The sequence below is a fragment of the Pseudophryne corroboree genome, chromosome 7 (assembly GCF_028390025.1).
Source record: "Pseudophryne corroboree isolate aPseCor3 chromosome 7, aPseCor3.hap2, whole genome shotgun sequence".
NCBI lineage: Eukaryota > Metazoa > Chordata > Amphibia > Anura > Myobatrachidae > Pseudophryne > Pseudophryne corroboree.
In genome coordinates, this window is record NC_086450.1 from 504,699,724 (window position 1) to 504,723,543 (window position 23,820).

Sequence of the window (23,820 nt, forward strand, 5' to 3'; positions counted from 1 at the left end):
TTTCCAGTATACTTTCATTTAAAAGTCCTAGGAGTGCCGCCTACTATCCGTCTCTATATATATATGTATATTATTATTATTACCAGTTATTTATATAGCGCACACATATTCCGCTGCGCTTTACAGAGAATATTTGCTCACTCACATCAGTCCCTGCCCCAGCAGAGCTTACAATCTATATTCCCTATCACATGTACACACATTCACTCTAGGGTTAATTTTGTTGGGAGCCAATTAACCTACCAGTATATTTTTGGATTGTGGGAGGAAACTGGAGTACCCGGGGGAAACCCACACAAGCACAGGGAGAACATACAAACTCCACACAGTTAGGGCCATGGTGGGAATCAACCCCATGACCTCAGTGCTGTGAGGCAGTAATTTTAACCATTACACCATCCGTACTGCCCAATGGTGTATATATCCATATACCATCCGTACTGCCCAATATATGTATATATATATGTGTGTGTCTGTTGTGTGTGTGTATGTGTGTGTGACTGCGGCATAATGTGTGTAAGCGGCACTGGTACAGGGGGCGTTACGTGTGTAAGCGTCACTGGTACAGGGGGTGTTACGTGTGTAAGCGTCACTGGTACAGGGGGCGTTACGTGTGTAAGCGTCACTGCTACAGGAGGTGTTACATGTGTAAGCGTCTCTGGTACAGGGGGCGTTACATGTGTAAGTGTCTCTACTACAGGGGGTATTATGTGCGCTGTGCCTGTGTAAAGTATGCGAGGGTGCAAATTTATAGTTTGCAGGGGGACGCTGAACACCCTAGCACTGGCCCAGACTGCACACCCACTGCACTGCGCTGCACTGTCACCTTTTACATTGATTCAGCGTCCAGACATTACCCTCCGCGATATCACACACTCTATCCGGTGCATTAGCCATCTCGGGGCTTCCAGGCCGGCAGCCCAGGCGCTGTGTTGCAGAGTCAGGGCCTCTGGGAATCTGGGCGCGGCTGTGGCGGGGAGGTACTTCTGTGACATCACACGCAGAGGAGGCTCCGGGGCTCAGAGAGTATGCGGCGCAGGGAGGGCTATGAAAGCCTTCTGCTGCGCCGCTTTCATACACATCTATGGCGGTGGCTGCAGCAGCTTTTGTTCCACCTGCGGCGCGGCTAGGGAGTGGGGATTGTTGATGCTGGAGGGGGCAGGTGGACTGGCAGCAGGACATAGGACGCTGCAGTAAAAGGATGTATTTCCCTATCTACAGAGCAGAGACTTGCTGCAGATGCAGTGACACACCCTCCGGCTGCACCTTTTTGGCAGGTACAGTTCCTTTTTTTATGGTCTGTACCAATTTTTGACTCTCCAAGCTTCCATTGAAAGTATAGGAAAGGGGCGTGGCCATGCAGCTATACCCGTGACCACGCCCCCCTTTTAGAATTTGTTTATGTGTAAAGTGTTGGAGGGTGTGTTGCTGCAGATGCAGGGGGACTATTTTGGGGTGAGGGGCTGGAGCTGCAGCTCCATCAGCCCCATTGCTAATCCTGCTCTGTAAAAACACAGCAGGCAAAGGGCAGAGCCTCCCATTGGATGTAAGCTGTGTGGGAGGGCGTTTCTCGCCCAATCAGCTGTGGACTGGGTGTGATAGACCTGCCACTAACCCAATGGGAGCTCCTAGCGCCACCCCAAGTGTTAGAGGCCCAAGCACAGATCAGGGCTATATATATATATCTATGTCTATCTATCTATCTATCTATCTACAATATAATATATACACACACACACACACACACACACACACACACACTATATATAACATTATATGAAATGTAACCTGAAAACTGACGCAGACCAGTGTAATACGGCCAGTGAACGCACCATATTTGCATGCATTGCCACCTCCCAGTCCGCGCCCAGGAATGCCCCTCACTTTGCTCTAGAAATCACTATCAACACATTTGTGCGTTTGCTCAGATACTTTGCACTTGCGCAGCTGCAAATAATCGCTCAGCTACGATAACGTCGGCATTGCGTGCCGCTATGGATCAGGCGCAGTGTCTGAACTGGATGACCACATATACTATGAATATAATACATACAGCGGGCACAGTGTGAGCACAATAATAACACACGGCACTCATGTAATATGTAATTGTCTTTATTTATATTTCCTCCATAGCACCAAGTGCAGTATCATCAGGGGTAACAGTGTATTCCCGTATATACATGTCACATACACATTCCACCCTTATATACAGGCAGTGCTGGGAAATATCAGCCATAGAGGTCACCTTCACATGCATTCAGTTCATAGGATCCTACTCACCCTCCTGCGACTTTTACTGAACTCATTGCCTGTCTCCTCCTGAGCCAGGTGTCATGAGGCAGAGGTGCTTTATCCATTGCCCCTGTATAAGACACAGCTATTCTGTGCTCTCTGCTTAGGCTATAATACACAGAGCAGACCTGTAGTTTATATCAGGACAACAAACACAAATCAGCTCCTCCCAATGGTACAGATACATGACTGAAAAGCACAGAAAACAACTAAAAAGAAAAAACTAAGGGGAATCCAAATAGCTTGGAAGTGTAACGTGTATCACAGAGCCGCATCATGTAAATTTCGCAGCTCCTAAAGTGTGCTACCAGAGATAAGTACAAACACACTGAGCAGGTTTCAGGTATTAACACCCTATAAAGTGTCTGTACAATACCTCACAGGTAATTACTTTCCCACCCAAGTATTTAGTGAGAGTAGCAGGAAGGGTACAAGCCAATAAGATAAGTGATTGTAGTTGCATTAATACATCATGTATATATCTAGCTATTAATCCTGACCCAGCCAGCACTGAATACCTTAAAGGCAGCATGCAGGGGCTCAGAGAAGGTGGCGGAGAAGGTGTATAAGTGTCTGATGGCGTCACACAGCTGATAGAAGGACAGACGCCCGGCCTCATAGTCCAGGTAGATTCTTACTGTCTGCACAGGAGTCACAAGCTGCAGATTAGTGCACACAGAATTGTGCATCACTGTGTAACCATCATCTGACATACGCAAACACCAGGACTTCCTATTGTATCCAATGCGTGACTGCTTTCCTTCCCTTTCAATACTAGAATAAGCCACTCCAACCCCCCAATACTTTGATGCGCTGACTCCCACTTCCCAGCAATGTTGTCCTGAGCCAAATCTTGTGCTGCTGAGAACCACACGATAATCTGTAAACCTCATTCTATTCTGTGGGTAATTTAGTTCTACATTGGATGAGGATGCAGATTTTTTATCCCTTGATACAGAGATGTAACAATTAGATGTGTTTATATCAAGTAACATATCTGCAGCCTCAGGTATACAAGACGTTCTCTTTCCAGCAGTCAGAATATCAGATAAACCTGCATGCAAGGTCACTGAGATCAGACAATCGTCCAGATCATCCACAGGATAAGTCATTGTGGCATCACTTTCTGTGTCACTTTCCTTCTCATTAGAGTCTGATTCTCGGTCCTGTAAGACAGTCAGTGGGTCAGTAGCGTTACACAGCTCCTCAATGTGACCCATCCTCCTGGACAGCTCATCCTTCTGTTCCTCCAGCTGCCGGATCAGATCAGAGATTTGCAGAGAAATCCTCTCAGTCTGCCTGGAGACCTCACTCAGGACTCTCCCCTCTAGGATGTCCAACTTCCTCCTGATGTCCATAAACAAGTCAGTGACCTTCCCTGTGACAACAGCTGCTTTCTCCTCTACCTCTGTCCTGCGATCCTGTAGACTCTGCACATGTTCCTCAGCCTCTGCTCTGTTTGTGGTCAGTTTCTCCAGTAGGTTTTTCAGCTTCTGCTGCTTGGTCTTCATGGCCTCATCCAGTGACTCCACCTGGTGTCCTTTGTGTGATCCTATTGCAAAGCAGGAGACACAGACACAAGCAGCATCCTCACAGCAATGGTATGCAAAGAGTTTCTTGTGGATTTGGCATTTTCTGTTGGTCAGTGATGATGTTGGGTCAATTAGAACATGATCTACTGATTTGTTGTGTGCAGTCAGGTGGCCCTCACACAGGGACATCTCACACTGCAGACACAGCTTCACAGCCAGTACAGGAGCGTCCATGCAGTAAGTACAGAAGATCTGGGTGATCTCTGGCTCTGGGTGATTACATAGGAAACTTTCCACAATGTTACTCAGCTTCCTGTTCTTCTCCAGTGCTGGGCGTTCCTGATACTCTGCCCTGCATTCCGGACAGGAATAGCCCCCAGCCTCCTCCTGTGTATCCAGCACCCTCACAATACAGTCCCGGCAGAAGTTGTGCCCACATCTCAGGGACATAGGGACTGTATAAAGGCTCAGGCAGATGGAGCAGCTCAGCTCCTCATTCAGACACACAGACGCCATTCTGGAATTGATAATAGAAAGTGAAACTAGTGTTGTTAGGGGGGAGGAGAAGGAGTTGTGTGTGTTAGTGGGAGGAGAAGGAGTTGTGTGTGTTAGGGGGGAGGGTTGTGTGTGTTAGGGGGAGGAGAAGGAGTTGTGTGTGTTAGGGGGGAGGAGAAGGAGTTGTGTGTGTTAGGGGTGAGGGTTGTGTGTGTTAGGGGGAGGAGAAGGAGTTGTGTGTGTTAGGGGGGAGGAGAAGGAGTTGTGTGTGTTAGGGGGGAGGAGAAGGAGTTGTGTGTGTTAGGGGGAGGAGAAGGAGTTGTGTGTGTTACGGGGGAGGAGAAGGAGTTGTGTGTGTTAGGGGGGGAGGAGAAGGAGTTATGTGTGTTAGGGGGGAGGAGAAGGAGTTGTGTGTGTTAGGGGGGAGGAGAAGGAGTTGTGTGTGTGTTAGGGGGAGGAGGAGGAGTTGTGTGTGTTAGGGGGGGGAGGAGAAGGAGTTGTGTGTGTTAGGGGGAGGAGAAGGAGTTGTGTGTGTTAGGGGGGAGGAGAAGGAGTTGTGTGTGTTAGGGGGGAGGAGAAGGAGTTGTGTGTGTTAGGGGGGAGGAGAAGGAGTTGTGTGTGTTAGGGGGAGGAGAAGGAGTTGTGTGTGTTAGGGGGAGGAGAAGGAGTTGTGTGTGTGTTAGGGGGAGGAGAAGGAGTTGTGTGTGTTAGGGGGGAGGAGAAGGAGTTGTGTGTGTTAGGGGGAGGAGAAGGAGTTGTGTGTGTTAGGGGGAGGAGAAGGAGTTGTGTGTGTTAGGGGGAGGAGAAGGAGTTGTGTGTGTTAGGGGGAGGAGAAGGAGTTGTGTGTGTTAGGGGGAGGAGAAGGAGTTGTGTGTGTTAGGGGGAGGAGTAGGAGTTGTGTGTGTTAGTATTTTGGTTACTGTGTTGGAGCTTCCTGGCTTATTAACCCTATACTGGAATATTTCTCTGTCTGCAAAGATGTGACATAAGGGAACAAGTTATGCAGTACCCGATTACCAAATAGGCAGAGAAGGCACCGGCATATGGGCCCTGAGCCTCTTAGGGGCCCCACAACAACAGATCAAAATAATTTGACCTTGAAAGAAAATTACAATCAAGCTTTCTTATATATACAGTAAAAGCAACCAGAACTGATCAGGCACTAAATAACTATATTTATATACAGGTAATTCCCCAATTGTCTTTCTTTAAGAAGAAAAGTATATGTATGCTTGTGGTTGCACACATAAATGTATACTTTTTTTAAAGGGTATAATATACTATTTGCCTGAGCATTCTGCACTAATTAAGCAAGAGAAGACGAGTATGCAAATAGACTCTAAGACACACTGTGGTATAAACCAAAACTAAATACAGGTTTGTTCTTTAATAAAAACAGCTCAATAGCATATAAGAATCTAGATATAAAACACACTATATACAAAAGAAAATGTATAAGGGTGGATCATATAATGTGAGCCAATTGTTCAAAGGAATGAAGTACAACAATATGCACTGTGGGGGTAATTCAGACCTCATCGCTAGCAGGCGATTTATGCACTGCTGTGATCAGATAGTCGCCGCCTACAGAGGGAGTGTATTTCAGCTGTGCAAGTGTGTGAACGCATGTGTAACAGAGCTGTACACACAGATCTTGTGCAGTCTCTGCACAGCCCAGGAATTACTCAGCCGCTGCGATCACTGCAGCCTGTCCGGGACTGGAATTGACGTCAGGAATCCGCCCTGCAAACACTTGGACACGCCTGCGTTTTTCCAGCCACTCCCTGAAAACGGTCAGTTGCCACCCACAAACGCTGGAGCCGGCTTTGACGTCAGACATCCGCCCTCCGTTCTTCTGGACACGCCTGCGTTTTACTCACCACACCCCGAAAATGGCTCCAAATGGTCCAGATCCACCCTGACACGCCTTCTTCCTGTCAATCTTCTTTGCGGTCGGCTCTGCGACCGCTTCCTTTGTAAGCCGTGACGTAACCCAGCGACCCCTGTCGCCGGGCAACATCGCACACGCGCACTGCGCCCACCGCGCATTCCGCACCCATTCGCAGCGCAGCGATATACCGCTGCATGCGAACGGGTTGGAATGACCCCCAGAGGTCTGTCAACTTAAGTTGTGAGGCTTTACAGGGGCATGAATTGTGGTCTGATGGTGTGCAGAGAAAACTATACCCACTAGGCACTTGGTGAGGACTGAGGGCCATTGAAAGGATTTGGGGGGATGAATGGGAAAGATTTAAACTTTTCTTTATAAATATGGGTTTTGTATGTCGACATTAATGATACACTGACATAATTAGTATGTCAGCATAACAGTCTCAGGCGGTGAGTCCCACAGCCTAACCTTAATGTTAGCATTCTTCAGAATGTTGACTTTTTATATGCCAACATTGTGAATATGTCACCATTTTGTAGATGTCGAGGTGTTCCATGCCGACATTCAACAATGTTGACTCATAACTGTTGACTTTGTTATTGTTGACATGGTGACGGCACCCAGAGCCGGATTAAGGGTATGGGGGGCCCGGGGCACTTCTGACAGTGGGGCCCCTAATAAAGAGGCAGGCAGATGAATACATAAATATAATATATATATATATATATATTAGAGATGAGCAGGTTCGAATGTAACGCCAGAATTAACGCCAGTTCGGTTTTATCCGGATGTTTCTTATTGGCTATCCAAAACACGTGACGTCCGTGAGCCAATAAAATGCCGATTGAGAACCGAGTAAATCCGAGTAAAACCGAACCCGCTCATCTCTAATTAAAGGCCAAGATAAAGGTGGACCCATCCGTAGTACCCATCAACGTTTCCGTGTGTGATTAGGTGTCTTTTTTTTGTAATATTTGTTTGTCATCCTGAAGACGGTGTATGACACACCGAAACATTGATGGATACTATGTGATTATTGAATATACTATTTCTCTACTTACAAAAGCCTTTCAGAGCCATCCCTATTTTGGGATACGCGCCTGCAGTTTTACCGTATTGGACTTGGACCGCGGGGTATTAACATTTGAATTTATTGAGTGCCAGACCTGTACATGAGATATATATATATATATATATATATATATATACATATATATATATATATATATATATATATAAGCTCACACACATACAGTATATACAGTATATATTTACACACACACATATATATATATATATATATATATATAGATATATAGATATATATACTTATATAAAAATACACATAAATCCAGTATATATCTATATCTACATACATATGGATGTAACTATCTACATATATGGATGTAACTATTTCAGTCGAAAATAACCGGCTGATATCTACTCTCTATCGTAAAGAGACAGATTGGAGTACATTATTACACGCTCGCAGCCACCACCCTTATAGACTTAAAGACAGTTTGCCGATTTCGCCGTTTATACGGATACTACGCTACAATACATCTCCCATCAATACGGAGGTACAGATTCAGGATATGACAAAGAGGTTCATTGAAAGAGGCTATTCATGAAAGACTATCTGCAGATGCCTCACTAGGGCTAGAAACAAATATGCACAACAGGTTGATAACTCACGAACAAACAAGAACGCAGGTAGAATGATCTTCACTTCTACATATGATACTAAATCCATCTATTCGGAGAAGACCATTAGGCGGCATTGGCCGATCATCTCTACGGATCTTGCTTTTAAGGCTCTAAGTGCACAACCACCTATGTGTGCTTACCGGCGGGGGCCAAACTTGAACCAATTACTGATGAGACCCACTGTGCAACCGAGTGGAGCCCTTGCATGTTGGCTACCCACTAAACAGAAGGGTTGATTCAGGTGTCCAGACTGCACTACATGCAGATCCTTACAGACCAGGACATACTTCATGCATCCACATAGTGGGAAAAGAATCAACATCCGACATCAACTCCATTGCAAAATGGACTATGTAATATATATTTTGTAAGTATTTGTTTTATGTGGTGTTTGTCCTCAGGCTTTCCCCTTTTATGGGTGAGGCTGCAGCACTTGACACTCCCACAATAATCGCCTGGCTAGACTGACTATTATATATTTTTCTGTGATAGAATAATTAAGCATTCATTATTTCCATATATATACCTTTTAAGTGGCTGGTTACCATGGTAATTTGTTTGTTTAGGGGGGCGGAGTGTGGCTTACTACGTGTATACTACCTCCCACTTGCCTCTTAACATTACGATAAGCTCTTTCTGACGTTTACCACGCCACTTCCGGTTCCGGCTGTCACTTACGGTTCCGGTTATGATGCGTTCAACGCATGGCACTTACGGTCGCGGCCGTGTTTTGCCTGTTTTTGATAGATAGATATATATCTAGATAGATATATTAGGATTTGAGTCATATTACAGTACTATTGCCCATATAGGCTTTATGTCTTTGTTAAGATAGTTGTTTTTGTGCAGAAATTAGTGCCCTTTGCGGCACTTCCTGTGGCAATTACTGGTTGGGTGTGGCTTGGGCCTGTCTCTGCTATTTAAGGGAAGCCTGGGTGACATATGGTGAATGGTGATGCACTGGACAGTTGTCTTCCTGATGTCCCTGTATGATGTCCTGAAGAAGGTCACGTGATGACCGAAACGTCGACACACCGTCTTTATGTCTCTGTGAGTTATTAATAAATACCTGTTGAATTTACTGGTGAGTGCCTGCATACCCAAATTTCTACATCTATCTATCTATCTATCTATCTATCTATCTAACCAGAGTCTAAAATGTGAATTTAATTGATAGTAACAGGACACCACAGCCACACAGCCAGCCTTACTTACACAACCTCGCTTGGACCTCTGCTCAGTGGCAGTGCTGCCTCCACATGCCTCCAGGGATCCCACCTACTCCTTACTACAGCCTGTGCGCCCCCGCCCGCCAATTGCTGAGCAGGCTGCCTACTTCACAAGCTATTGGGCAGCTGAGCCGTCACTCAGCTGCCCTGTAATAATATGTGTCACCAGCGCTACGGCAGTCAGGCAGTGCAGTCGGGAATGGGGAGCCGGAAGCGCAGCACAGATCGGAACAGCGGGTGGCAGGAGGCGCGGGGTGGGGGGGGGCTTTTAAAGAGGGGGGCCCGGGGTACTTATCCCCAGGGCCCCCCCCCCTCCTTAATCCGGCAACACTATACCACACTGTAGTGCCCGCAATTCATAATATGCCACACAGTTATAGCAAACTTTGCAACCAAAATGTTGCCCTTCAGATTTAAAACTTGCCCTCTTCAGTAATCAGCACCGTGGCCAAAAAAATCCTAGAACGAACATTAATATGGTGTTTAGATCTAATACAGTGGTTCTCAAACTCGGTCCTCAGGACCCCACACAGTGCATGTTTTGCAGGTAACCCAGCAGGTGCACAGGTGTATTAATTACTCACTGACACATTTTAAAAGGTCCACAGGTGGAGCTAATTATTTCACTTGTGATTCTGTGAGGAGACCTGCAAAACATGCACCGTGTGGGGTCCTGAGGACCGAGTTTGAGAACCTGTGTTCTAATATATTCTCACTGTGGTGCATATTTATCTATTAACCAATTCTGCTTTTAAAATATGAGGAAACTACTATTTCCCCATGTTTCCACAAGGCAAATATAAGTATCCTTCAGATATACTAAAGAGGAAAGCAGGCTTTCCGTCCAGCGTCTCCTGCGGCAACTGTCCCCATAAAGTGCTGCGCGGGCTAACACCATATTGTCGCACATGCTAAGTAGACACAAGGGGGTCTGTAGAAAGAAGTAAAGTGATCGTGGATGTGATCACTATATTTATTCCTTATTTCTGTGACAGACTTTCATTGGAGCCCTTGTCCTGGCGATTACAAATTTATACATCCGAGCAGAAGAAGAATACTTATTGTCCTGATATATGGCAATAAGGATTCTTAGTTTTTGGGAGCCAACTGCATATTTTAACAAATATGTTCCTATAGCTATTTATAAGGTAAGATCTCTCTCTTATATAGAGAGAGATTTCACATTCATTACACCACTAAGTGACACATACTGTTTGCTCTTTAGTAAATGGGTTTCACATTTACATTATCATCAATTGCCATTTTCCCCCCCGTTCTTTTCATATTACGGTAATGCTAACAAGTGGTTTGTTCATTTGTCACATTACACTATTAATATAAGCAAATGGGGCAGGGGATTGAGATTTTTGAAGGTACATTAGGTGCAAGTCACACCCTACAGCAGGTGCCACAAATCCTGTGCAGACCACACCTCCACAACACTGGTCACAACCCCCATATCACTATTAACATACCTGCGGCGCTGGTCACACCTCCTGCGACACACAATAGGCCCTTCATAAATTTCAGCTCCAGGCCCATGTGGACCTTAATCTGGCACTAGGCGTGGGCACGCTGCTGTACCCATGACCACGCCCCCTTTTCGAATGTGCATCAGTGTTTATGTGTAAAGTGTTGGAGGGTGTGTTGCTGCAGATGCAGGGGGACTATTTTGGGGTGTGGGGCTGGAGCTGCAGCTCCATCAGCCCCATTGCTAATCCTGCTCTGTGAAAACACAGCATCCAAAGGGCAGGGCCTCCCATTGGATGTAACCTGTGTGGGAGGGCGTTTCTCGCCCAATCAGCTGTGGACTGGGTGTGATAGACCTGCTGCTAACCCAATGTGAGCTCCTAGCCACGCCCAGCGTTAGAGAACCAGGCACAGATCTGGGCTATTATATAGGATATATATATAATATTTATATATATATATATATATATATATATATATATATATATATATACAGGTTGAGTATCCTTTATCCAAAATGCTTGGGACCAGAGGAATTTTGGATATCGGATTTTTCCGTATTTTGGAATAATTGCATACCATAATGAGATATTATGATGATAGGACCTAAATCTAAGCACAGAATGCATTTATGTTACATATACACCTTATACACACAGCCTGAAGGTCATTTTAGCCAATATTTCTTATAACTTTGCATTAACCAAAGTGTGTGTACATTCATACAATTCATTTATGTTTCATATATACCTTATGCACACAGCCTGAAGGTCATTTAATACAATATTTTTAATAACTTTGAGTATTAAACAAGTTTGTGTACATTGAGCCATCAAAAAAAATAAGAATTTACTTACCGATAATTCTATTTCTCATAGTCCGTAGTGGATGCTGGGGACTCCGTAAAGGACCATGGGGATTAGCGGCTCCGCAGGAGACTGGGCACATCTAAAGAAAGCTTTAGGACTGACTGGTGTGCACTGGCTCCTCCCCCTATGACCCTCCTCCAAGCCTCAGTTAGGATACTGTGCCCGGACGAGCGTACACAATAAGGAAGGATTTTGAATCCCGGGTAAGACTCATACCAGCCACACCAATCACACTGTATAACTTGTGATCTGAACCCAGTTAACAGTATGATAACAGAGGAGCCTCTGAAAAGATGCCTCCCAACAATAATAACCCGATTTTTGTAACAATAACTATGTACAAGTATTGCAGACAATCCGCACTTGGGATGGGCGCCCAGCATTCACTACGGACTATGAGAAAAAGAATTATCGGTAAGTAAATTCTTATTTTCTCTAACGTCCTAAGTGGATGCTGGGGACTCCGTAAGGACCATGGGGATTATACCAAAGCTCCCAAACGGGCGGGAGAGTGCGGATGACTCTGCAGCACCGAATGAGAGAACTCCAGGTCCTCCTCAGCCAGGGTATCAAATTTGTAGAATTTAGCAAACGTGTTTGCCCCTGACCAAGTAGCTGCTCGGCAAAGTTGTAAAGCCGAGACCCCTCGGGCAGCCGCCCAAGATGAGCCCACTTTCCTTGTGGAATTAGCTTTTACAGATTTTGGCTGTGGCAGGCCTACCACAGAATGTGCAAGCTGAATTGTACTACAAATCCAACGAGCAATAGTCTGCTTAGAAGCAGGAGCACCCAGCTTGTTGGGTGCATACAGGATAAACAGCGAGTCAGATTTCCTGACTCCAGCCGTCCTGGAAACATATATTTTCAGGGCCCTGACAACGTCTAGCAACTTGGAGTTCTCCAAGTCCCTAGTAGCCGCAGGCACCACAATAGGTTGGTTCAGGTGAAAACGCTGGAACCACCTTAGGGAGAAACTGAGGACGAGTCCTCAATTCCGCCCTGTCCGAATGGAAAATCAGATAAGGGCTTTTACAGGATAAAGCCGCCAATTCTGACACGCGCCTGGCCCAGGCCAGGGCCAACAGCATGACCACTTTCCATGTGAGATATTTTAACTCCACAGATTTAAGTGGTTCAAACCAATGTGACTTTTGGAACCCAAACTACATTGAGATCCCAAAGTGCCACTGGAGGCACAAAAGGAGGCTGTATATGCAGTACCCCTTTTACAAACGTCTGAACTTCAGGGACTGAAGCTAGTTCTTTTTGGAAGAAAATTGACAGGGCCGAAATTTGAACCTTAATGGACCCCAATTTCAGGCCCATAGACACTCCTGTTTGCAGGAAATGTAGGAATCGACCCAGTTGAATTTCTACCGTCGGGCCTTACTGGCCTCGCACCACGCAACATATTTTCGCCAATTGCGGTGATAATGTTTTTGCGGTTACATCCTTCCTGGCTTTGATCAGGATAGGGATGACTTCATCCGGAATGCCTTTTTTCCTTCAGGATCCGGTGTTCAACCGCCATGCCGTCAAACGCAGCCGCGGTAAGTCTTGGAACAGACAGGGTCCTTGCTGGAGCAGGTCCCTTCTTAGAGGTAGAGGCCACGGATCCTCCGTGAGCATCTCTTGAAGTTCCGGTTACCAAGTCCTTCTTGGCCAATCCGGAGCCACGAATATAGTGCTTACTCCTCTCCATCTTATCAATCTCAGTACCTTGGGTATGAGAGGCAGAGGAGGGAACACATACACTGACTGGTACACCCACTGTGTTACCAGAGCGTCTACAGCTATTGCCTGAGGGTCCCTTGACCTGGCGCAATACCTGTCAAGTTTTTCCCAACGGTTTATAATCATGTGGACGACTTCTGGGTGAAGTCCCCACTCTCCCGGGTGGAGGTCGTGCTGAGGAAGTCTGCTTCCCAGTTGTCCACTCCCGGAATGAATACTGCTGACAGTGCTATCACATGATTTTCCGCCCAGCGAAGAATCCTTGCAGCTTCTGCCATTGCCCTCCTGCTTCTTGTGCCACCCTGTCTGTTTGCGTGGGTGACTGCCATGATGTTGTCCGACTGGATCAACACCGGCTGACCTTGAAGCAGAGGTCTTGCTAAGCTTAGAGCATTGTAAATGGCCCTTAGCTTCAGGATATTTATGTGAAGTGATGTCTCCAGGCTTGACCCTAAGCCCTGGATATTCCTTCCCTGTGTGACTGCTCCCCAGCCTCGCAGGCTGGCATCCGTGGTCACCAGGACCCAGCCCTGAATGCCGAATCTGCGGCTCTCTAGAAGATGAGCACTCTGCAACCACCACAGGAGGGACACCCTTGTCCTTGGTGACAGGGTTATCCGCTGATGCATCTGAAGATGCGACCCGGACCATTTGTCCAGCAGGTCCCACTGGAAAGTTCTTGCGTGGAATCTGCCGAATGGGATTGCTTCGTAGGAAGCCACCATTTTACCCAGAACCCTTGTGCATTGATGCACTGAGACTTGGCTCGGTTTAGGAGGTTCCTGACTAGCTCGGATAACTCCCTGGCTTTCTCCTCCGGGAGAACACCTTTTTCTGGACTGTGTCCAGGATCATCCCTAGGAACAGAAGACAAGTCGTCGGAAACAGCTGCGATTTTGGAATATTGAGAATCCAATCGTGCTGCCGCAACACTACCAGAGATAGTGCTACACCGACCTCCAACTGTTCCCTGGATCTTACCCTTATCAGGGAATCGTCCAAGTAAGGGATAACTAAAATTCCCTTCCTTCGAAGGGATATCATCATTTCGGCCATTACCTTGGTAAAGACCCGGGGTGCCGTGGACCATCCATACGGCAGCGTCTGAACTGATAGTGACAGTTCTGTACCATAAACCTGAGGTACCCTTGGTGAGAAGGGTAAATTTTGACATGAAGGTAAGCATCCTTGATGTCCCGAGACATCATGTAGTCCCCTTCTTCCAGGTTCGCAATCACTGCTCTGAGTGACTCAATCTTGAATTTGAACCTCTGTATGTAAGTGTTCAAAGATTTTAGATTTAGAATCGGTCTTACCGAGCCGTCCGGCTTTGTTACCACAACAGTGTGGAATAATACCCCGTTCCCTGTTGCAGGAGGGGTATCTTGATTATCACCTGCTGGGAATACAGCTTGTGAATGGCTTCCAAAATTGTCTCCCTGTCAGAAGGAGACATCGGTAAAGCCGACTTTAGGAAACGGCGAGGGGGAGACGTCTCGAATTCCAATTTGTACCCCTGAGATATCACCTGAAGGATCCAGGGGTCTACTTGCGAGTGAGCCCACTGCGCGCTGAAATTCATTGAGACGGGCCCCCTACCGTGCCTGATTCTGCTTGTAAAGCCCCAGCATCATACTGAGGGCTTGGCAGAGGCGGGAGAGGGTTTCTGTTCCTGGGAACTGGCTGATTTTTGCAGCCTTTTTCCTCTCCCTCTGTCACGGGGCAGAAATGAGGAACCTTTTGCCCGCTTGTCCATGAAAAGACTGCGCCTGATAATACGGCGTCTTCTCATGTTGAGAGGCGACCTGGGGTACAAACGTGGATTTCCCAGCTGTTGCCGTGGCCACCATGTCTGAAAGACCGACCCCAAATAACTCCTCCCTTAATAAGGCAATACTTCCAAATGCCGTTTGGAATACGCATCACCTGACCACTGACGTGTCCATAACCCTCTACTGGTAGAAATGGACAACGCACTTAGACTTGATGCCAGTCGGCAAATATTCCGCTGTGCATCACGCATATATAGAAATGCATCTTTTAAATGCTCTATAGGCAAAAATATACTGTCCCTATCTAGGGTATCAATATTTTCAGTCAGGGAATCCGACCACGCCAACCCAGCACTGCACATCCAGGCTGAGGCGATTGCTGGTCGCAGTATAACACCAGTATGTGTGTAAATACATTTTAGGATACCCTCCTGCTTTCTATCAGCAGGATCCTTAAGGGCGGCCATCTCAGGAGAGGGTAGAGCCCTTACAAGCGTGTGAGCGCTTTATCCACCCTAGGGGGTGTTTTCCAACGCACCCTAACCTCTGGCGGGAAAGGATATAATGCCAATAACATTTTAGAAATTATCAGTTGTTATCGGGGGAAAACCACGCATCATCACACACCTCATTTAATTTCTCAGATTCAGGAAAACTACAGGTAGTTTTTACTCACCGAACATAATACCCCTTTTTGGTGGTACTCGTATTATCAGAAATGTGTAAAACATTTTTCATTGCCTCAATCATGTAACGTGTGGCCCTACTGGAAATCACATTTGTCTCTTCACCGTCGACACTGGAGTCAGTATCCGTGTCGGTGTTCTGCCATCTGAGGTAACGGGCGCTTTAGAGCCCCTGACGGCCTATGAGAGCCGGCTGTCTCATGTCAACCACTGTCTTTTATACAGAGCTGACACTGTCACGTAATTCCAACAGTTCATCCACTCAGGTGTCGACCCCCTAGGGGGTGACATCACTATTACAGGCAATCTGCTCCGTCTCCACATCATTTTTCTCCTCATACATGTCGACACAAACGTACCGACATACAGCACACACACAGGGAATGCTCTGATAGAGGACAGGACCCCACTAGCCCTTTGGGGAGACAGAGGGAGAGTTTGCCAGCACACACTAGAGCGCTATATATATATACAGGGATAACCTTATATAAGTGTTATTTCCCCTTATAGCTGCTGTATTGTTTATACTGCGCCTAATTAGTGCCCCCCTCTCTTTTTTTAACCCTTTCTGTAGTGTAGTGACTGCAGGGGAGAGCCAGGGAGCTTCCCTCCAACGGAGCTGTGAGGGAAAATGGCGCCAGTGTGCTGAGGAGATAGGCTCCGCCCCCTTATCGGCGGCCTTATCTCCCGTTTTTCTGTGTATTCTGGCAGGGGTTAAATGCATCCATATAGCCCAGGAGCTATATGTGATGCATTTTTTGCCATCCAAGGTGTTTTTATTGCGTCTCAGGGCGCCCCCCCCCCCAGCGCCCTGCACCCTCAGTGACCGGAGTGTGAAGTGTGCTGAGAGCAATGGCGCACAGCTGCAGTGCTGTGCGCTACCTTGTTGAAGACAGGACGTCTTCTGCCGCCGATTTTCCGGACCTCTTCTGCCTTCTGGCTCTGTAAGGGGGCCGGCGGCGCGGCTCTGGGACCCATCCAAGCTGGGCCTGTGATCGTCCCTCTGGAGCTAATGTCCAGTAGCCTAAGAAGCCCAATCCACTCTGCACGCAGGTGAGTTCGCTTCTTCTCCCCTTAGTCCCTCGATGCAGTGAGCCTGTTGCCAGCAGGTCTCACTGAAAATAAAAAACCTAAACTAAAACTTTCACTAAGAAGCTCAGGAGAGCCCCTAGTGTGCACCCTTCTCGGCCGGGCACAGAAATCTAACTGGGGCTTGGAGGAGGGTCATAGGGGGAGGAGCCAGTGCACACCAGTCAGTCCTAAAGCTTTCTTTAGATGTGCCCAGTCTCCTGCGGAGCCGCTAATCCCCATGGTCCTTACGGAGTCCCCAGCATCCACTTAGGACGTTAGAGAAACAAAGGTTTCACTATCTCAGTCTCACTCAAAAAAGTCCATATTTCGGAATATTCCGTATTTCGGAATATTTGGATATGGGATACTCAACCTGTATATATATATATATATATATATATATATATATACATACATACATACATACACACACACACACACACACACACACACACACACACACACACACACACACAGTGTATGAAAGTCTGCTTTGAAACAATAAACATTATATGAAATGTAACCTGAAAACTGACGCAGGGCAGTGTAATACGGCCAGTGAATGCACCATATTTGCATGCATTGCCACCTCCCAGTCCGCACCCAGGAATTCCCTCACTTTGCTCTAAATCGGAAATCACCATCAACAACACATGTGTGCATTTGCGCAGATATTTTGCACTTGCGCAGCTGCAAATAATCTCTCAGCTACGATAACGTCGGCATTGCGTGCCGCTATGGATCAGGCGCACAGTGTCTGAACTGGATGACCACATATACTATGAATATGGGCCCTCATTCCGAGTTGTTCGCTCGGAGTTTTTCATCGCATCGCAGTGAGAATCCGCTTAGTGCGCATGCGCAATGTTCGCACTGCGCCTGCGCCAAGTAAATTTACTATGGAGAAAGTAAGTTTACTCACGACTTTTTCATCGCTCCGGCGATCGCATTGTGATTGACAGGAAATGGGTGTTACTGGGCGGAGACACGGCGTTTTAGGGGCGTGTGGCTGAAAACGCTACCGTTTCCGGAAAAAACGCAGGAGTGGCCGGAGAAACGGTGGGAGTGCCTGGCCGAACGCTGGGTGTGTTTGTGACGTCAGGCAGGAACGACAAGCACTGAACTGATCGCACAGGCAGAGTAAGTCTGAAGCTACTCAGAAACTGCTAACTCTTTTGTGATCGCAATATTGCGAATACATCGGTCGCACATTTATGAAGCCAAGATTCACTCCCAGTAGGCGGCGGCTTAGCGTGTGTAACTCTGCTACACTCGCCTTGCGAGCGAACAACTCGGAATGAGGGCCATGATACATACAATGTGAGCACAATAATAACACACGACACTCATGTAATATGTAATTGTCTCCATTTATATTTCCTCCATAGCACCAAGTGCAGAATCATCAGGGGTAACAGTGTATTCCTGTATATACATGTCACATATACATTCCAACCTTATATACAGGCAGTGCTGGGAAATCTCAGTCATAGAGGCCACCTTCACATGCATTTAGGCCCTCATTCCGAGTTGTTCGCTCTGTATTTTTCATCGCATCGCAGTGAAATTCCGCTTAGTGCGCATGCGCAATATTCGCACTGCGACTGCGCCAAGTATCTTTGCAATGAAGATAGTATTTTTACTCACGACTTTTTCATCGCTCCGGCGATCGTAGTGTGATTGACAGGAAATGGGTGTTACTGGGCGGAAACACGGCGTTTTAGGGGCGTGTGGCTGAAAACGCTACCGTTTCCGGAAAAAACGCAGGAGTGGCCGGAGAAACGGTGGGAGTGCCTGGGCGAACGCTGGGTGTGTTTGTGACGTCAACCAGGAACGACAAGCACTGAACTGATCGCACAGGCAGAGTAAGTGTGGAGCTACTCTAAAACTGCTACGAGGTTTGTGATCGCAATATTGCGCATACTTCGGTCGCACTTTTAAGAAGCTAAGATACACTCCCAGTAGGCGTAGGCTTAGCGTGTGTAACTCTGCTAAAATCGCCTTGCGACCGATCAACTCGGAATGAGGGCCTTAGTTCATAGGATCCTACTCACCCTCCTGCGACTTTTACTGAACTCATTGCCCGTCTCCTCCTGAGCCAGGTGTCATGAGGCAGAGGTGCTTTATCCATTGCCCCTGTATATGACACAGCTATTCTGTGCTCTCTGCTTAGGCTATAATACACAGAGACATGTTCAAAATGCCGACATAGTCATAATATCGACATTTGAAATGGCTACATGTCCCAATACCGACATGCGTTTTTAAAGAATTTTTGCCCAAAAACAGACTTGTTGATACTCTACCATCCCAGTGACCTGGAGGGGGATATAATAGTATTCCGAGCACAGCGAAGCACCGCGCCCAAAGCATGGCTTGCACAGCAAGCCATGCGAGGGGACGCGGTACACTTACACGTTGTCCATGTCGACCTATGTCAACATAGACACACAAAAAAACCCCCAGAAAAACTCATGTTGGTATTTTGACATGTCGGCATAATGAATGTCGGTATTTTGGCCATGTCGGAATTGTGCCTGTAGGTCAATGGCTGTTGGGATTATGACTGTCTGTATTGTATCCGTCTGTAAATCATACTGAACCCATTACATCATACTTGCCTACTTTTGAAAAAGCATTTCAGGGAGATTGTGAAAGTAACACCTATCAGAGCGGGCGCATACTACTACATCGGGGAGGCGTGTCATGAAAATGATTTACATTCAAATATAAATGAGCCCCAAAGTTAGTAAGATCTATTTGTTGAAGAAAAGACTCTGATATTTTGCAGGATTTGTTTGTGTATTGTGTCTTACAAGAGGTTCCATATATTGTAAGTGGCCATAGGGATCATTGTGCCTTATAACCAATGCAGGGAAATGGCACTAAGGATCCCATTTAAATGTATGTATCTCTGATTTATTTTTCCCCCAGGAATGAGGGAGATTGATGGACTTTTCAGGGAGTGAGGGAGATTGCTGCTATTTCAGGGAGTCTCCTGCAGAATGAGGGAGGGTAGGCAACTATGCATTACATGTATATATCTAGCTGATAATCCTGACCCAGCCAGCACCGGATACCGTAAAGGCAGCATATAGGGGCTCAGTGAAGGTGGCGGAGAAGGTGTGTAAGTGTCTGATGGGGTCACACAGCTGATAGAAGGACAGACGCCCGGCCTCATAGTCCAGGTATATCCACACTGTCTGCACAGGAGACTCAAGCTGCAGATTAGTGCACACAGAATTGTGCATCACTGAGTAACCATTATCCAATGTACACAAACACCAGGACTTGCTATTGTATCCAATGCATGACGGCTCTCCTTTCCTTTCCATACTAGAATAAGCCACTCCAACCCCCCAATACTTTGATGTGCTGACTCCCACTTCCCAGCAATGTTGTCCTGAGCCAAAACTTGTGCTGCTGAGGACCACACGATAATATGTAAACCTCATTTTACTCTGTGGGTATTTTAGGTCTACATTGGATAAGGATGCAGATTTTAAATCCCCTGATACAGAGATGTAACGAGAAGCTGTGTTTATATCAAGTAACATATTTGCAGTCTCAGGTATACAGGACGCTCTCTTTGCAGCAGTCAGAATATTAGATAATCCCGAGTGTAATGTCACTGAGATCAAACACTCGTCCAGATCATCCACAGGATAAGTCATTGTGGCATCACTTTCTGTGTCACTTTCCTTCTCATTAGAGTCTGATTCTCGGTCCTGTAAGACAGTCAGTGGGTCAGTAGCGTTACACAGCTCCTCAATGTGACCCATCCTCCTGGACAGCTCATCCTTCTGTTCCTCCAGCTGCCGGATCAGATCAGAGATTTGCAGAGAAACCCTCTCAGTCTGCCTGGAGACCTCACTCAGGACTCTCCCCTCTAGGAGGTCTAACTTCCTCCTGATGTCCATAAACAAGTCAGTGACCTTCCCTGTGACAACAGCAGCTTTCTCCTCTATCTCTGTCCTGCGATCCTGTAGACTCTGCACATGTTCCTCAGCCTCTGCTCTGTTTGTGGTCAGTTTCTCCAGTAGGTTTTTCAGCTTCTCCTGCTTGGTCTTCATGGCCTCATCCAGTGACTCCACCTGGTGTCCTTTGTGTGATCCTATTGCAAAGCAGGAGACACAGACACAAGCAGCATCCTCACAGCAATGGTATGCAAAGAGTTTCTTGTGGATTTGACATTTCCTGTTGGTCAGTGATGATGTTGGGTCAATTAAAACGTGATCTACTGACTTGTTGTGTACACTCAGGTGGCCCTCACACAGGGACATCTCACACTGCAGACACTGCTTCACAGCCGGTACAGGAGCTTGCACGCAGTAAGTACAGAAGATCTGGGTGATCTCTGGCTCTGGCTGATTACATAGGAAACTTTCCACAATGTTACTCAGCTTCCTGTTCTTCTCCAGTACTGGGCGTTCCTGATACTCTGCCCTGCATTCCGGACAGGAATAGCCCCCAGCCTCCTCCTGTGTATCCAGCACCCTCACAATACAGTCCCGGCAGAAGTTGTGCCCACATCTCAGGGACATAGGGACTGTATAAAGGCTCAGGCAGATGGAGCAGCTCAGCTCCTCTCTCAGACACACAGACGCCATTCTGGAATTGATAATAGAAAGTGAAACTAGTGTTGTTAGGGGGGAGGAGAAGGAGTTGTGTGTGTGTTAGGGGGGAGGAGAAGGAGTTGTGTGTGTGTTAGGGGGGAGGAGAAGGAGTTGTGTGTGTGTTAGGGGGGAGGAGAAGGAGTTGTGTGTGTGTTAGGGGGGAGGAGAAGGAGTTGTGTGTGTGTTAGGGGGGAGGAGAAGGAGTTGTGTGTGTGTTAGGGGGGAGGAGAAGGAGTTGTGTGTGTGTTAGGGGGGAGGAGAAGGAGTTGTGTGTGTGTTAGGGGGAGGAGAAGGAGTTGTGTGTGTGTTAGGGGGGAGGAGAAGGAGTTGTGTGTGTTAGGGGGGAGGAGAAGGAGTTGTGTGTGTTAGGGGGAGGAGAAGGAGTTGTGTGTGTTAGGGGGAGGAGAAGGAGTTGTGTGTGTTAGGGGGGAGGAGAAGGAGTTGTGTGTGTTAGGGGGGAGGAGAAGGAGTTGTGTGTGTTAGGGGGAGGAGGAGTTGTGTGTGTTAGGGGGAGGAGAAGGAGTTGTGTGTGTTAGGGGGGAGGAGAAGGAGTTGTGTGTGTTAGGGGGAGGAGAAGAAGTTGTGTGTGTTAGGGGGGAGGAGAAGGAGTTGTGTGTGTTAGGGGGAGAAGGAGTTGTGTGTGTTAGGGGGGAGGAGAAGGAGTTGTGTGTTAGCATTTTGGTTACTGTGTCTGAGCTTCCTGGCTTATTAACCCTATACTGGAATATTTCTCTGTCTGCAAAGATGTGGCATAAGGAAACACAAGTTATGCAGTATCCGATTACCAAATAGGCAGAGAAGGCATCGGCATATGGGCCCTGTGCCTCTTAGGGGCCCCACAACAACAGATCAAAATAATTTGACCTTGAAAGAAAATTACAATCAAGCTTTCTTATATATACAGTAAAAGCAACCAGAACTGACCAGGCACTAAATATCTATATTTATATACAGGTAATACCCCAATTTTCTTTCTTTAAGAAGAAAAGTATACGTATGCTTGTGGTTGCATACAAAAATGTATACTTTTTTTAAAGGGTATAATACACTATTTGACTGAGCATTCTGCACTAATTAAGCAAGAGAAGACGAGTATGCAAATAGACGCTAAGACACACTGTGGTGTAAACCAAAACTAAATACATGGTTGTTCTTTAATAAAAACAGCTCAATAGCATATAACAAACTATGTATAAAACACACTATATACAAAAGAAAATGTATATAGGGTGGATCATATAATGTGAGTCAATTGTTCAGAGGAATGAAGTAAAACAATATGCACTGTGGGGGTAATTCAGACCTCATCACTAGCAGGCGATTTTTGCACTGCTGCGATCAGATAGTCGCCGCCTACAGGGGAGTGTGTTTCAGCTGTGCAAGTGTGTGAACGCATGTGTAGCAGAGCTGTACACACAGAACTTGTGCAGTCTCTGCACAGCCCAGGACTTACTCAGCCGCTGCGATCACTTCAGCCTGTCCGGGACCAGAATTGACGTCAGGAACCCGCCCTGCAAACGCTTGGACACGCCTGCGTTTTTCCAGCCACTCCCTGAAAACGGTCAGTTGCCACCCACAAACGCCCTCTTCCTGTCAAACTCCGTGCGATCGCTTTTTCGCACTGTCCTGTCGCTGCCTGGCGCTCCCCGTCGCGGTGCATACACATGCGCAGATCAGACCTGATCTCAGGCTGTAGGAAAACGCAGCCTAGCGGTCAGGTCTGAGTTGCCCCCTATGTCCACACCTTTATCTGAGTTCTGTGCAGGTAGACCTGATACTTTCTCCCTTTGCTCCAGGTGCCGACTTGACAGTGTATAATATAAATACTCTGGACGAAAATGGTGCTGTCCCGTTTAAGTCACTTAATAATAATAATAATAATACATTTAATTATGTAGTGCTCTTTCTCCAGCAGGACTCAAGGCGCTTTACAGGCATCAAAAATAAAGCACAGGTATATTCAATTGCGGTCGAATTCCGGCGTGAATTCGACCGTTTTTGGATTCAACACAATTCGACAGGCGAAACCCTCCCGCCGGGACCCGAATTCGACATATTCTATAAATAACCGATTCGACAGTCCCGCTGTTGAAAAACAGACCAATTGACGACTAGTGGGCGGCCTGGATTCGACTTCATGGACAAAAGTGTTAAATAAATCCTGAAAAAAATTGCGCGGAGTCCCCCCTCCTAAGCATAACCAGCCTCGGGCTCTTTGAGCCGGTCCTGGTTGTAAAAATACGGGGGGAAAAATGACAGGGGTTCCCCAGTGTTTTAACAACCAGCACCGGGCTCTGCACCTGGTCCTGGTGCAAAAAATATGGGGGACAAAAGACGTAGGTGTCCCCCGTATTTTTAACACCAGCACCGGGCTCCACTAGCCAGGTACATAATGCCACAGCCGGGGGACACTTTTATATTGGTCCCTGCAGCCGTGGCATTACATACCTAACTAG

The 23,820-nt window shown here is 46.8% G+C and overlaps 2 protein-coding genes across 2 annotated transcripts; both read right to left on the reverse strand.

Annotated features, from left to right (window-relative positions):
* Positions 1–2,096: 2,096 nt before the first annotated feature.
* Positions 2,097–4,407, reverse strand: LOC134945834 (E3 ubiquitin/ISG15 ligase TRIM25-like). Its single transcript, XM_063935348.1, has one exon. It carries the CDS (start codon positions 4,338–4,340, stop codon positions 2,775–2,777), a length of 1,566 nt encoding a protein of 521 aa, XP_063791418.1. The 5' UTR covers positions 4,341–4,407; the 3' UTR covers positions 2,097–2,774.
* Positions 4,408–18,099: 13,692 nt separating this feature from the next.
* On the reverse strand, positions 18,100–21,418 carry LOC134945835 (E3 ubiquitin/ISG15 ligase TRIM25-like). Its single transcript, XM_063935349.1, has one exon. It carries the CDS (start codon positions 21,356–21,358, stop codon positions 19,793–19,795), a length of 1,566 nt encoding a protein of 521 aa, XP_063791419.1. The 5' UTR covers positions 21,359–21,418; the 3' UTR covers positions 18,100–19,792.
* Between the last annotated feature and the right edge of the window lie 2,402 nt (positions 21,419–23,820).

Bases quoted from the DNA above. Each gene is read 5' to 3' on its own strand.
- LOC134945834 (XM_063935348.1), bottom strand. From the start codon at position 4,340: ATGGCGTCTGTGTGTCTGAATGAGGAGCTGAGCTGCTCCATCTGCCTG.
- LOC134945835 (XM_063935349.1), bottom strand. From the start codon at position 21,358: ATGGCGTCTGTGTGTCTGAGAGAGGAGCTGAGCTGCTCCATCTGCCTG.